We start from the raw sequence: 13778 nt of genomic DNA, 5'->3' as shown, positions 1-13778 counted from the left end.
TCAGTGGAGGAACTCCAGAGTCCGTGGCCTGAACTTGAAACTGGAAGGTTTTTATTTCCTCATAATCAAAAGACCGCATGCTGTGTATTTCCCCGCTAGCAGAGTTCACGTTAATTAAAGTCGAAAAAGGCACATTGAGGGAACCGCTGTCCACCAAGGTATATGACACACGGGCGTTTTCGTTTTCGTCTGGATCGGTCGCAGACACAGTACTTATAACGGTCCCTATCTGACTGTTCTCCTTCACATACACATTAATGACCGGTTCTGGGAAGCGCGGCGCGTTGTCGTTCACATCAGAAACATGAACGGTTATGACGCTGGTGCTGGACAGAGGAGGGGTTCCCTCATCAGTTGCTGTAATAGTGACATTGTACTGAGATGTGCTCTCTCTGTCCAGCGGCCCGTCAGTCACTAATGAATAATAATTTTTCAAGGATGACTGCAGTTTGAAAGGAGTTGTTACGTGACTGCGAACAATGCCGTTTTCCCCCGAATCTTTGTCAGAAACTGCAATTACAGCAACTGCTGTTCCGATTGCTGAGTCCTCTCTTATAATGTTTAATAGTGATGTCACTGTTATTTCAGGATTGTTATCATTCAGGTCAATTACTTCGATAAGAACCTTACACTGAGTATTGCGAGGATGAATTCCTTGATCCCTAGCTTGCACTCGAAATTCAAACACTGCATTTTTTTCGTAGTCTATATTTCCTTTTACACTAATCTTTCCGGTTTGAGAATCAATAGTGAAGATGTCATTAATATTCGCAGTTCCGTGTTCAACCATGCTGTAGATTATCCGACTGTTCATATCTTCATCTGGATCCGTTGCATTTAGTGTTATTACCGGTGTGCCGTACGGAACATTCTCATTCAGTCGAACTTTGTACAGAGGCATGGAAAAAGCTGGAGTGTTATCGTTCACATCCAGCACATTCACTGTAATCTGTAAAGTCCCAGATCTGGGAGGTTTTCCTCCATCAACTGCAGTCAATAGGAGTTTGATCGAAGCTTGTTTCTCTCGGTCTAAACCTTTCTGCAACACTAACTCTGCAGATACACCATGTTCTCCGCCGCTGTGTACATCCAGAGCGAAATGTTCGTTTGTGCTCAGTTTGTAGTTTTTTATTGAATTCGATCCAACATCAGGATCGTCCGCCAAAAGCAGAGGGAATCTGTCTCCAAGAACAGCCACTTCCGTTATATTTAATACAAATGTCTTGACTGGGAATGATGGTGCGTTGTCGTTTACGTCCAATACATTTACTTCAATGCGGTAAAGATTTAAAGGATTATGAGCAATTGCTTCTAAAAATACAGAACATTTCAGGGCGTTTATACACAAGTCCTCTCGGTCAATTCTCTCATTCACAATCAGCACTCCGCTTTTCAGATTTACCTCAAAATACTTCTTGTTGGATCCGGATACGATCTGAAACATCCGCGCCTCCAGTTCTTGAACAGTTAAACTCAGATCCTTTGCTATATTTCCAACCACGGTTCCTCTGTTCACCTCCTCTGAGACGGAATAGACAATCTGGCCGTACGATGAATGTCTAAAACAAAGCAATACCAGAAACAACAGTCCGGCATATCTAACACTCACCGGGCTCCCCATCGCTCATCTCAGACCATATTATACTTTTAGTGGATCGTAACATTACAGAATACTGATACATATAGTCCGTTTAACAGAAAACCAGCGCACACTGCATGAATTCGCGGACGTTGGTTTCTAAAACATAAATGGACCGCGCGCGTTTCATCCCAACAAAGCACATTCTGTTTTCAGTGAGAGAGATGTGATGGAAGGAGGGGCTCAGAGAAGAAGGATAAAAATACAAACCCGCGGTCAACAGCGACATCCTGTGATTTCACAAAGGAGAAGGACTGACCTACGCCACGCTGAACAAGTAAACCAGAAGCACTATAAAACTGAAAAGGAAACTCCTGAAATTACACCAAGGTATCAAAGACGGTTTTTATAATACATTATTTTTATGAAAAAAATCCAGGGTTGAATTTTTGGAATGCAAGCTTCAGAATTATCCAAAAGTATACATTATTTGTGAAATAGACTGTATCCTTGATTCACTGGACAGCCAGAATGTGCATGATTAAACATGTCCTATTACAAAGATTCACTTTTTAAAATTGATACAATAACTGGTCTCATCAACTTCACATTCTTAAATATTCACTTTTAAAAAACTTTCTGATCCACTTTTCGCAGGACCACCTGATGCCTTGCACAAGTAAGAAGTAGTGATAGATATACACCTTTTTATATTGGGAACACTTCATTAAACTTCAACCTGAAACTGAAATACTTCAACATCTCTGTATCTACACTATTCAGACTAAATTGTACAACTGTATTTCACATGACCGTTGAAACAGGTATTAAATAAACAGCAGCATGAACGAAGGTATGTTTAGGTGCTGAAAACCAAAACATGTTCCCACATGTAATCTTAACAGTACGATAAAATTAAAGCTTTTATCGAAAATGAACAAGATTAACTAGACCATTCTTATTCGTTTACATTTTGAGTTTTCTGATCGTCATTTGAAGTTCATTGCATTTGTTGTCCGAACATATGAGTGGGTGCGTAATCAATAACAATACCTTTGAATTTTCAATTCCGGCACATATGTCATTTAATTACTTCCAATGGAAAAATCGATCAAATAAATATTTGCAATGAAACACAATTAAAACATCTCCAGACATGATTCGACCGAAATGTAGTTCGTTATTTCCTTCTGCACAATTAGTAGAAACAGAACGAATTACCAGAAACCGAGTTATGACAAAGCTCAAATCCATCTTACCTTCTCGCTCTTGGGAAGCGTTCGGTTCCGTTTTAAGGAATCAGCTCCATTAATACTGATCAGTTCCGCCTCTGCAGGTGGGAAAGGCGTCGGGAAAACCACCACATCACTCTTCAGCGTGTCTGAGCTAAAACACACGTCGTACTGCTGGGTGGACTTGGAGTAAGACCAGCTCCCGTCAGGGTGTGTGGTGATGACTGGAGCGCTGTACCGACTCAAACTGCCGTCTGTCCTGTGGCACTTTACTGCCACCAAAGTGATGAGACCCAGTAAAAATATGAGCGACACCGACACGATGGCGATGAGCAAATACAAGTTTAAATCGGAAAAGCTCTCCTCTTTGCTCGGCACTGGTCTGAACGGAGTCTGCATTTCACTCTTACTTTCCACAACCACAACGTCTATTGACACGGTCGCTGACAGTGAAGGTTCTCCGTTATCAGAAACCAGGATGAGCAGCGGGTGAGTTTTCAAGTCATTGTCACTCATTCGTCTCTTAGTCCGTATCTCCCCGTTGCTCGTTCCGATTCTGAACAGGTTGCTTCCCTTGGGCTCGGCGATGTGATAAGACAGTAGAGCATTATATCCAGAGTCGGTGTCTACAGCCCTGATCTTGGCCACAAAGTATCCCGCTTCGGCAGAGTAGGGAATGTTCTCGCTATTAACGGAGCCCTGGTCAGAATAGGGCGGCAGAACCCCAGGACTGTTGTCATTCTCATCCAGGATAAAAACGTTCACAGTCACGTTGCTGCTCAGTGGAGGAACTCCAGAGTCCGTGGACTGAACTTGAAACTGGAAGGTTTTTATTTCCTCATAATCAAAAGACCGCATGCTGTGTATTTCCCCGCTAGCAGAGTTCACGTTAATTAAAGTCGAAAAAGGCACATTGAGGGAACCGCTGTCCACCAAGGTATATGACACACGGGCGTTTTCGTTTTCGTCTGGATCAGTCGCAGACACAGTACATATAACGGTCCCTATCTGACTGTTCTCCTTCAAATACACATTAATGACCGGTTCTGGGAAGCGCGGCGCGTTGTCGTTCACATCAGAAACATGAACGGTTATGACGCTGGTGCTGGACAGAGGAGGGCTTCCCTCATCAGTAGCTGTAATAGTGACGTTGTACTGAGATGTGCTCTCTCTGTCCAGCGGCCCGTCAGTCACTAAGGAATAATAATTTTTTAAAGATGACTGCAGTTTGAAAGGAGTTGCTACATGACAGCGAACAATGCCGTTTTTCTCCGAATCTTTGTCAGAAACTGCAATTACAGCAACTGCTGTTCCGATTGCTGAATCTTCTCTTATAGTGTTTAATAGTGATGTCACTGTTATTTCAGGATTATTATCATTCAAGTCAATTACTTCGATAAGTACCTTACAATGAGTATTGCGAGAAGGAATTCCTTGATCCCTAGCTTGCACTCGAAATTCAAATGCTGCATTTTTTTCATAGTCTATATTTCCTTTTACACTAATCTTTCCGGTGTGAGAATCAATAGTGAAGATGTCATTAATATTCGCAGTTCCGTGTTCAGCCATGCTGTAGATTATCCGACTGTTCATATCTTCATCTGGATCCGTTGCATTTAGTATTATTACCGGTGTGTCGTACGGAACATTCTCATTCAGTCGAACTTTGTACAGAGGCATGGAAAAAGCTGGAGTGTTATCGTTCACATCCAGCACATTCACTGTAATCTGTAAAGTCCCAGATCTGGGAGGTTTTCCTCCATCAACTGCAGTCAATAGGAGTTTTATCAAAGCTTGTTTCTCTCGGTCTAAACCTTTCTGCAACACTAACTCCGCAGAAACACTTTGTTCTCCGCCGCTGTGTACATCCAGAACAAAATGTTCATTAGGACTGAGTTTGTAGTTTTTTACCGAATACGATCCAACATCTGGATCGTCCGCCACGAGCAGAGGGAATCTGTCTCCCAGAGCAGCGCCTTCCGTTATGTTTAACACAAATGTCTTGACTGGGAATGATGGTGCGTTGTCGTTTACGTCCAATACATTTACTTCAATGCGGTAAAGATTTAAAGGATTATGAGCAATGGCTTCTAAAAATACAGAACATTTCAGGGCGTTTATACACAAGTCCTCTCGGTCAATTCTCTCATTCACAATCAGCACTCCGCTTTTCAGATTTACCTCAAAATACTTCTTGTTGGATCCGGATACGATCTGAAACATCCGCGCCTCCAGTTCTTGAACAGTTAAACTCAGATCCTTTGCTATATTTCCAACCACGGTTCCTCTGTTCACCTCCTCTGAGACGGAATAGACAATCTGGCCGTACGATGAATGTCTAAAACAAAGCAATACCAGAAACAACAGTCCGGCATATCTAACACTCACCGGGCTCCCCATCGCTCATCTCAGACCATTTTATACTTTTAGTGGATCGTAACATTACAGAATACTGATACATATAGTCCGTTTAACAGAAAACAAGCGCACACTACATGAATTCGCGGACGTTGGTTTCTAAAACATAAATGGACCGCGCGCGTTTCATCCCAACAAAGCACATTCTGTTTTCAGTGAGAGAGATGCGATGGAAGGAGGGGCTCAGAGAAGAAGGATAAAAATACAAACCCGCGGTCAACAGCGACATCCTGTGATTTCACAAAGGAGAAGGACTGACCTACGCCACGCTGAACAAGTAAACCAGAAGCACTATAAAACTGAAAAGGAAACTCCTGAAATTACACCACGGGATCAAAGACGGTTTTAATAATACATTATTTTTATGAAAAAAATCCAGGGTTGAATTTTTGGAATGCAAGCTTCAGAATTATCGAAAAGTATACATTATTTGTGAAATAGACTGTATCCTTGATTCACTGGACAGCCAGAATGTGCATGATTAAACATGAGTTACTTGATCATCCTATTACAAAGATTCACTTTTTAAAATTGATACAATAACTGGTCTCATCAACTTCACATTCTTAAATATTCACTTTTAAAAAACTTTCTGATCCACTTTTCGCAGGACCACCTGATGCCTTGCACAAGTAAGAAGTAGTGATAGATATAAACCTTTTTATATTGGGAACACTTCATTAAACTTCAACCTGAAACTGAAATGCTTCAAAATCTCTGTATCTACACTATTTAGACTAAATTGTACAACTATATTTCACATGACCGTTGAAACAGGCATGAAATAAACAGCAGCATGTTCGAAGGTATACGTGCTGAAAACCAAAACTTCTCCCCACATGTAGTCTTAAAAGTACGATAAAATTAAAGCTTTTATCGAAAATGAAGAATAATTAGAGCATTCTGATTCGTTTACATTTTGAGTTTTCTGATCGTCATTTGAAGTTCATTGCATTTCTTCTCCGAAAGTATCAGTGGCCGTGATATCAATAACAATCCCTTTGAATTTTCAATTCCGGCACATATGTCATTTAATTACTTCCAATGGAAAAATCGATCAAATAAATATTTGCAATGAAACACAATTAACACATCTCCAGATATGATTGTACCAAAATGTAGTTCGTTATTTCCTTCTGCATAATTTGCAGAAACAGAACGAATTACCAGTAACCGAGTAATAACAAATCTCAAATCCATCTTACCTTCTCGCTCTTGGGAAGCGTTCGGTTCCGTTTTAAGGAATCAGCTCCATTAATACTGATCAGTTCCGCCTCCGCAGGTGGGAAAGACGTCGGGAAAACCACCACATCACTCTTCAGCGTGTCTGAGCTAAAACACACGTCGTACTGCTGGGTGGATTTGGAGTAAGACCAGCTCCCGTCAGGGTGTGTGGTGATGACTGGAGCGCTGTACCGACTCAAACTGCCGTCTGTCCTGTGGCACTTTACTGCCACCAAAGTGATGAGACCCAGTAAAAATATGAGCGACACCGACACGATGGCGATGAGCAAATACAAGTTTAAATCGGAAAAGCTCTCCTCTTTGCTCGGCACTGGTCTGAACGGAGTCTGCATTTCACTCTTACTTTCCACAACCACAACGTCTATTGACACGGTCGCTGACAGCGAAGGTTCTCCATTATCAGAAACCAGGATGAGCAGCGGGTGAGTTTTCAAGTCATTGTCACTCATTCGTCTCTTAGTCCGTATCTCCCCGTTGCTCGTTCCGATTCTGAACAGGTTGCTTCCCTTGGGCTCGGCGATGTGATAAGACAGTAGAGCATTATATCCAGAGTCGGCGTCTACAGCCCTGATCTTGGCCACAAAGTATCCCGCTTCGGCAGAGTAGGGAATGTTCTCGCTACTGACGGAGCCCTGGTCAGAATAGGGCGGCAGAATCCCAGGACTGTTGTCATTCTCATCCAGGATAAAAACGTTCACAGTCACGTTGCTGCTCAGTGGAGGAACTCCAGAGTCCGTGGACTGAACTTGAAACTGGAAGGTTTTTATTTCCTCATAATCAAAAGACCGCATGCTGTGTATTTCCCCGCTAGCAGAGTTCACGTTAATTAAAGTCGAAAAAGGCACATTGAGGGAACCGCTGTCCACCAAGGTATATGACACACGGGAGTTTTCGTTTTCGTCTGGATCAGTCGCAGACACAGTACTTATAACGGTCCCTATCTGACTGTTCTCCTTCACATACACATTAATGACCGGTTCTGGGAATCGCGGCGCGTTGTCGTTCACATCAGAAACATGAACGGTTATGACGCTGGTGCTGGACAGAGGAGGGGTTCCCTCATCAGTAGCTGTAATAGTGACGTTGTACTGAGATGAGCTCTCTCTGTCCAGCGGCCCGTCAGTCACTAAGGAATAATAATTTTTCAAGGATGACTGCAGTTTGAAAGGAGTTGTTACGTGACAGCGAACAATGCCATTTTTCCCCGAATCTTTGTCAGAAACTGCAATTACAGCAACTGCTGTTCCGATTGCTGAGTCTTCCTTTACAGTGTTTAATAGTGATGTAATTGAAATTTCAGGATTATTATCATTCAAGTCAATTACTTCGATAAGAACCTTACACTGAGTATTGCGAGGAGGAATTCCTTGATCCCTAGCTTGTACTCGAAATTCAAATGCTGCATTTTCTTCAAAGTCAATGTTTCCTTTTACACTAATCTTTCCGGTTTGAGAATCAATAGCGAAAGTGTCAATAATATCCGCACTTCCATGTTCAGATATGCTGTAGATTATCCGACTATTCATATCTTCATCTGGATCCGTTGCATTTAGTGTTATTACCGGTGTGCCGTACGGAACATTCTCATTCAGTCGAACTTTGTACAGAGGCATGGAAAAAGCTGGAGTGTTATCGTTCACATCAATCACGTTCACTGTAATTTGTAAAGTCCCAGATCTGGGAGGTTTTCCTCCATCAACTGCAGTTAATAGGAGTTTTATCACAGGTTGTTTCTCTCGGTCTAACCCTTTCTGCAACACTAATTCTATAAATGCAGTCTGTTCACGACCGTCCTGCACATCCAGAGCAAAATGTTCATTTGGACTGAGTTTGTAGCTTTTTACTGAATTCGATCCAACATCAGGATCGTCCGCCAAAAGCAAAGGGAATCTGTCTCCCAGAGCAGCGCCTTCCGTTATATTTAATACAAATGTCTTGACTGGGAATGATGGTGCGTTGTCGTTTACGTCCAATACATTTACTTCAATGCGATAAAGATTTAAAGGATTATGAGCAATTGCTTCTAAAAATACAGAACATTTCAGTGCGTTTATACACAAGTCCTCTCGGTCAATTCTCTCATTCACAATCAGCACTCCGCTTTTCAGATTTACCTCAAAATACTTCTTGTTGGATCCGGATACGATCTGAAACATCCGTGCCTCCAGTTCTTGAACAGTTAAACTCAGATCCTTTGCTATATTTCCAACCACGGTTCCTCTGTTCACCTCCTCTGAGACGGAATAGACAATCTGGCCGTAAGACGAATGTCTAAAACAAAGCAATACCAGAAACAACAGTCCGGCATATCTAACACTCACCGGGCTCCCCATCGCTCATCTCAGACCATATTATACTTTTAGTGGATCGTAACATTACAGAATACTGATACATATAGTCCGTTTAACAGAAAACCGGAGCACACTACATGAATTAGCGGATGTTGCTTTCTACAAAAAAATGCACCGCGTTTCATCCCAACAAAGCACATTCTATTTTCAATGACAGTGATGAGACGGAAGGAGGGGCTCAGAGAAGATGAATAAAAATACAAACCCCTGGTCAACAGCGACACCCTGTGATTTCATAAAGGAGAAGGACTGATCTGCGCATCGCAGTACCAGTAAGCCACTGAGACTGTACAAAGGCTTTAACATTAAATCGTACGGTCAAAGACATTCTGTTTTCGTGTGGAAGTATCGGCCACTGGTATACCACGTCTGGACACCACTTGCGTGGCTAGACAGGGAAACCGAAAAAATGGCTTGCCAATGCCTTCTTGCATGCATGTCTGAAGGTGCCAACATGGGGAGAAATACAGTCCACACACCCTGAGGTGTATTATAATCCACACCCACCAAACAGCCTAGGAGCTGCGAGTCCCCGGCTTTACCCACTGTGTCAACATTTCCACTGGACATATTTTGTACTATCTGAGATATTTTAAAATGCATCCCGAATTTCGTTCCTAAACAGATGCACAGAATTAGCGTAACGTGTTAACGTCATGATACATTTGACACAAGGAATGTGCATGTATATACATGGGTAACACGGTTATATCCCTTTATAATATTTAGTTTTTGTTAATCCTCACATTAATTGGCCTCATCCACATTACATGACCATTGCAAATTTCACATTCCTTTGCTGATTCATTCTGGGCTGGGTTACCCGATACCTTCAGGTACGAAAAAATTAAAAGAAAAAAGTAATTTGTAAGTTGAAGTACACATGTTTTTGAAGTGTAAAAAGAAAGTAGTATAGATTTAAAACATAAAATGTTAGTCTCCTCTACAAGGCTTGTATACGCGGCTGTACTGTTTCAAGTGTTCCAGTGTTTTATTCCAATCTCTTTTAATTACACTCAAGTGCCATATTTGGATAATTCAGGCTTAAAGATTTGTTGTGAAAAAAAAGAGAAAAACATACATTTTCAAATGTCAAAATACGTGTAGCGTCCGGACGGGAGTCCGACACGGACGCGCGTTGCTATTACGTCCAAACACAGACGAAATATATAATGACTTCACGTGCAGTGTGAGGTTAGACGTGTACGGTGAGTATTGTAAGACACTCGGTGGGAGTGAAACAAGAAACACGAGACCAGGAAACACACACGGTGTTGGAACTACGGTGAACAGTGAAACGCTAATCTGTGAGTCTGACCGCAACCCTGAGACGTGACGAAATACCGGACAGGAACGATGGACCAGGACTGAAGAACAAGAGGCAGGAACTGACGGGACGGGCACTCGGGACTGGAACATGCACACCTAGAAAACAAACTGAGGGAACAAGAGACTACCAATCGCCAACGAAGCACAAGAGAACTGCTGATTAAGAATCCGCGACTAGTTCTGCTCCGCTGGCTCCTTTTATACCTCCATGTCCTACGAGACTGTGAGGTGATAGGTGAGCGTTAGCTAGCGGCACTGAGTGGCGCCGCCTCTGACCAGGAGGGGCAGTGACCCCGTGGGATGTGACAGTACCCCCCCCTCCAGGGGCGGCTCCAGCCGCAGAACGCCGGCGGGTAGGCGGTCGCCCCCGCCGTCGCGGAGCAGGCCGATCTGGATGACACTCATGGAAGTCCTCAATAAGAGCTGGGTCCAAGATGTCCCGTGCTGGTACCCAAGACTGCTCCTCCGGCCCATAGCCCTCCCAGTCGACCAGATAGTACAGCGTACCCCGTCTCCGTTTGGAGTCCAAGAGGGCCCTGACGGAGTAGGCAGGAGAACCATCCACATCCAACGGTGGAGGTGGAGCAACTGCTGGGCTCTGCAGGGCGGAAACACAATGGGGCTTGAGGCGCGAAACATGAAACGTGGGACAGATACGATAATGCGAGGGCAACTGAAGACGGTAAGAAACCGGGTTGATCCTCTTCAGGATCTTGAAGGGGCCGATGAAACGGGGGGCAAGCTTCCTCGAGGGCAAATGCAGTTTGAGATCCTGGGTGGACAACCATACTCTCTGCCCTGGCTGGTACAATACAGTCCTACGCCTTTTGTCGGCCTTCTCCTTTTGGTGGGATACCACCTCCTGGAGACGGACATGTGCGGATTCCCACACCGACTCACTCCTCTTGTACCAGTCGTCCACAGCTGGCAACCCACTGGTCTCCATCGTCCACGGGAACAGCGGAGGCTGGTAACCGAGCACACACTGGAAAGGAGTTAAGTTTGTGGACGAATGGACCAGGGAGTTCTGGGCGTACTCTGCCCAGGGGAGGTATCTGCTCCAATCCGCTTGATTCTGAGCACAGTAACTCCGCAGGTAACGTCCAACCTCCTGGTTGAGGCGTTCCACTTGCCCATTAGACTGTGGATGATAACCAGAGGAGAGGCTGACTGAGACTCCTAAGCGGGCAAAGAAGGCCGTCCAGACTCTTGAGGTGAACTGGGGTCCCCTGTCCGAGACGACATCCTCTGGCAGGCCATACAGCCGGAAGACATGTTGGAACAGCAGTTCCGCGGTCTCCAGGGCTGTAGGTAGACCTTTCAGAGGAATCAGTCGACAGGCCTTGGAAAAGCGATCTATGACGACCAATATGGTGGTGTTTCCATCAGAACACGGAAGATCAGTAAGGAAGTCCACCGCTATATGGGACCATGGACGGTTGGGAATCGGGAGTGGCTCTAAAAGCCCTGCTGGCAGCTGCCGTGGGACCTTGGCCTGGGCACATGTGGTGCAGGCAAGGACGAAGTCTCGTACGTCCTGTTTCATGGATGGCCACCAGAAGCGTTCAGCGAGAAGCTTCAAGGTTCGGTTGACCCCTGGGTGTCCTGTACTTGGACCATCATGGGCCCAGTGTAGGAGCTCGGACCGAACAGTGGACGGGACGTATTCTTTGTCTTGGGGCTGCTCGTTGGGACCGGGTTCTTGACGTTGGGCTGCTTGGATATCGTCCAATAAAGCCCAACGGATAGGAGCCACAAACTGCGTCGGGGACAAGATGGTGTCTGGTGGGGAGAGCTGAGGCGATACCTCGAACAAACGGGACAGGGCATCGGCCTTGCCGTTCTTGGAGCCAGGACGATAGGTCACCGTGAAACGGAACCTGGTGAAGAACATGGCCCACCGCGCCTGTCTGGAATTGAGCCTCTTTGCCTTCTGCAGATACTCCAGGTTCCGGTGATCAGTTAACACTAAGAATGGGTGCGTAGCCCCCTCTAACCAATGTCTCCACTCTTCTAAGGCCATCTTTATGGCTAAGAGCTCCCTGTTTCCTACATCATAATTCTGTTCAGTAGGCGACATCTTGTGTGAGAAATACGCACATGGATAGAGCTTCAGGGGACTTCCCTGGCGCTGTGAGAGCACTGCCCCTACCCCGGCCTCAGATGCATCAACCTCCACAATAAAGGGCAGTTTGGGATCAGGGTGCTTCAGGATTGGGGCAGAAGTAAAACGCTTCTTTAGGTCTTCAAAGGCCTGACTCGCCTCAGGAGTCCAGGTCAGGCGCCTAGGGGCTCCTTTTAACAGAGCAGTCAACGGGGCTGCAACGGAACTGAAGTTCCTTATGAAGCGCCTATAGAAATTCGCAAAACCTAGGAACCGTTGCAGGTCCTTTACTGTCTTTGGCTGGGGCCATGACAGAACTGCCGAGACCTTCTGTGGATCCATCGTGACCCCGTTGGGTGTTAGGATGTACCCCAGGAAATCCACAGAGTGCACATGGAACTGGCACTTCTCCCCTTTCACGTACAGCTTATGTGCTGCCAGCTTTTGCAACACCTCCCTGACATGTCCAATATGCTCCTCACGGGACCGAGAAAAGATCAGGATATCATCCAGATACACCAATACTGAGCGATTAATTAGTTCTCTGAGTACTTCATTAACAAAAGCCTGGAATACGGAAGGTGCATTCGCCAGGCCAAAAGGCATGACCAGGTACTCATAATGGCCGAGGGCGGTGCTAAAGGCGGTCTTCCACTCATCCCCTTCCCTAACGCGAATCAGGTTATATGCGCTCCTAAGGTCCAGTTTAGTAAAGATGGTAGCACCGGAAACCTGTTCGAGGGCCGACGTGATAAGAGGCAAGGGGTGCGGGTACTTCACAGTAATGGCATTTAGCCCCCGATAATCAATACAGGGGCGCAAACCCCCGTCCTTTTTCTCAACAAAGAAAAAGCCAGCGGAAGCTGGAGAGGTAGACGGCCGGATGAATCCGGCTTCTAGTGCCTCCGTTATATAAGCCTCCATTGCCTGATGTTCAGGTTGAGAAAGAGGGTATACCCGCCCCCTAGGGGGTGTAGTGCCCGAAAAAAGATCTATAGCACAATCCCAAGGTCTATGAGGAGGCAGTTCTGCAGCCTTGTGTTTGCTAAACACCGCCACTAGATCTGCATACTCCCTTGGAAGCTGCAGGGGCAGATCTGCATTAGGGCTCTCTATGGATGTGGAGTTACAAGATGTCTCCAGGTGTTCGGGACACTGCTGTCCCCAAGACAGCAGTTTCCCCTCCCTCCAAGAGATAATAGGGTCATGGGTGCATAACCATGGATATCCCAAAATAATGGGGTTATCAGGGGACTTAATCAGATAGAACCATATCTGTTCCTTATGGAGTGGCCCTACCTGCATAGTAACGGGCTCTGTGCGCTGCTCTACACGCCCCGACCCGATTGGAGCGCCATCAATAGCTTTAACAGCCAGGGGTTTGGGGCATCGGGCACAGGGCAAGCCCCAGGACGCGGCCATATCATGATCCATGAAATTCCCTGCAGCGCCACTGTCTACCATAGCTTCCGTCTGCTGCTGCTGGAAACCCCAGGATACTGTAACTGGTAATGTCAACA

At 45.3% G+C, this 13778-nt stretch overlaps 2 protein-coding genes across 4 annotated transcripts in view; both read right to left on the bottom strand.

The window, feature by feature from the left end:
- LOC108934193 (protocadherin alpha-C2-like) overlaps positions 1 to 13778 on the bottom strand; it is a 163281-nt gene that overhangs the window by 54114 nt on the left and 95389 nt on the right. The gene's annotated exons all lie outside the window — the stretch shown is intronic.
- On the bottom strand, positions 1317 to 5378 carry LOC114910424 (protocadherin alpha-2-like). The gene is made up of 2 exons (XM_029251197.1): positions 2839 to 5378; positions 1317 to 1559 (listed from the first exon to the last, which is right to left on the bottom strand). The coding sequence occupies exons 1-2, from the start codon at positions 5209 to 5211 to the stop codon at positions 1404 to 1406; spliced, it is 2529 nt and encodes an 842-aa protein (XP_029107030.1). The 5' UTR covers positions 5212 to 5378; the 3' UTR covers positions 1317 to 1403.

Source organism: Scleropages formosus, chromosome 4 (assembly GCF_900964775.1).
Source record: "Scleropages formosus chromosome 4, fSclFor1.1, whole genome shotgun sequence".
Lineage (NCBI taxonomy): Eukaryota > Metazoa > Chordata > Actinopteri > Osteoglossiformes > Osteoglossidae > Scleropages > Scleropages formosus.
This window is presented reverse-complemented; position numbering and strand designations above follow the sequence as displayed.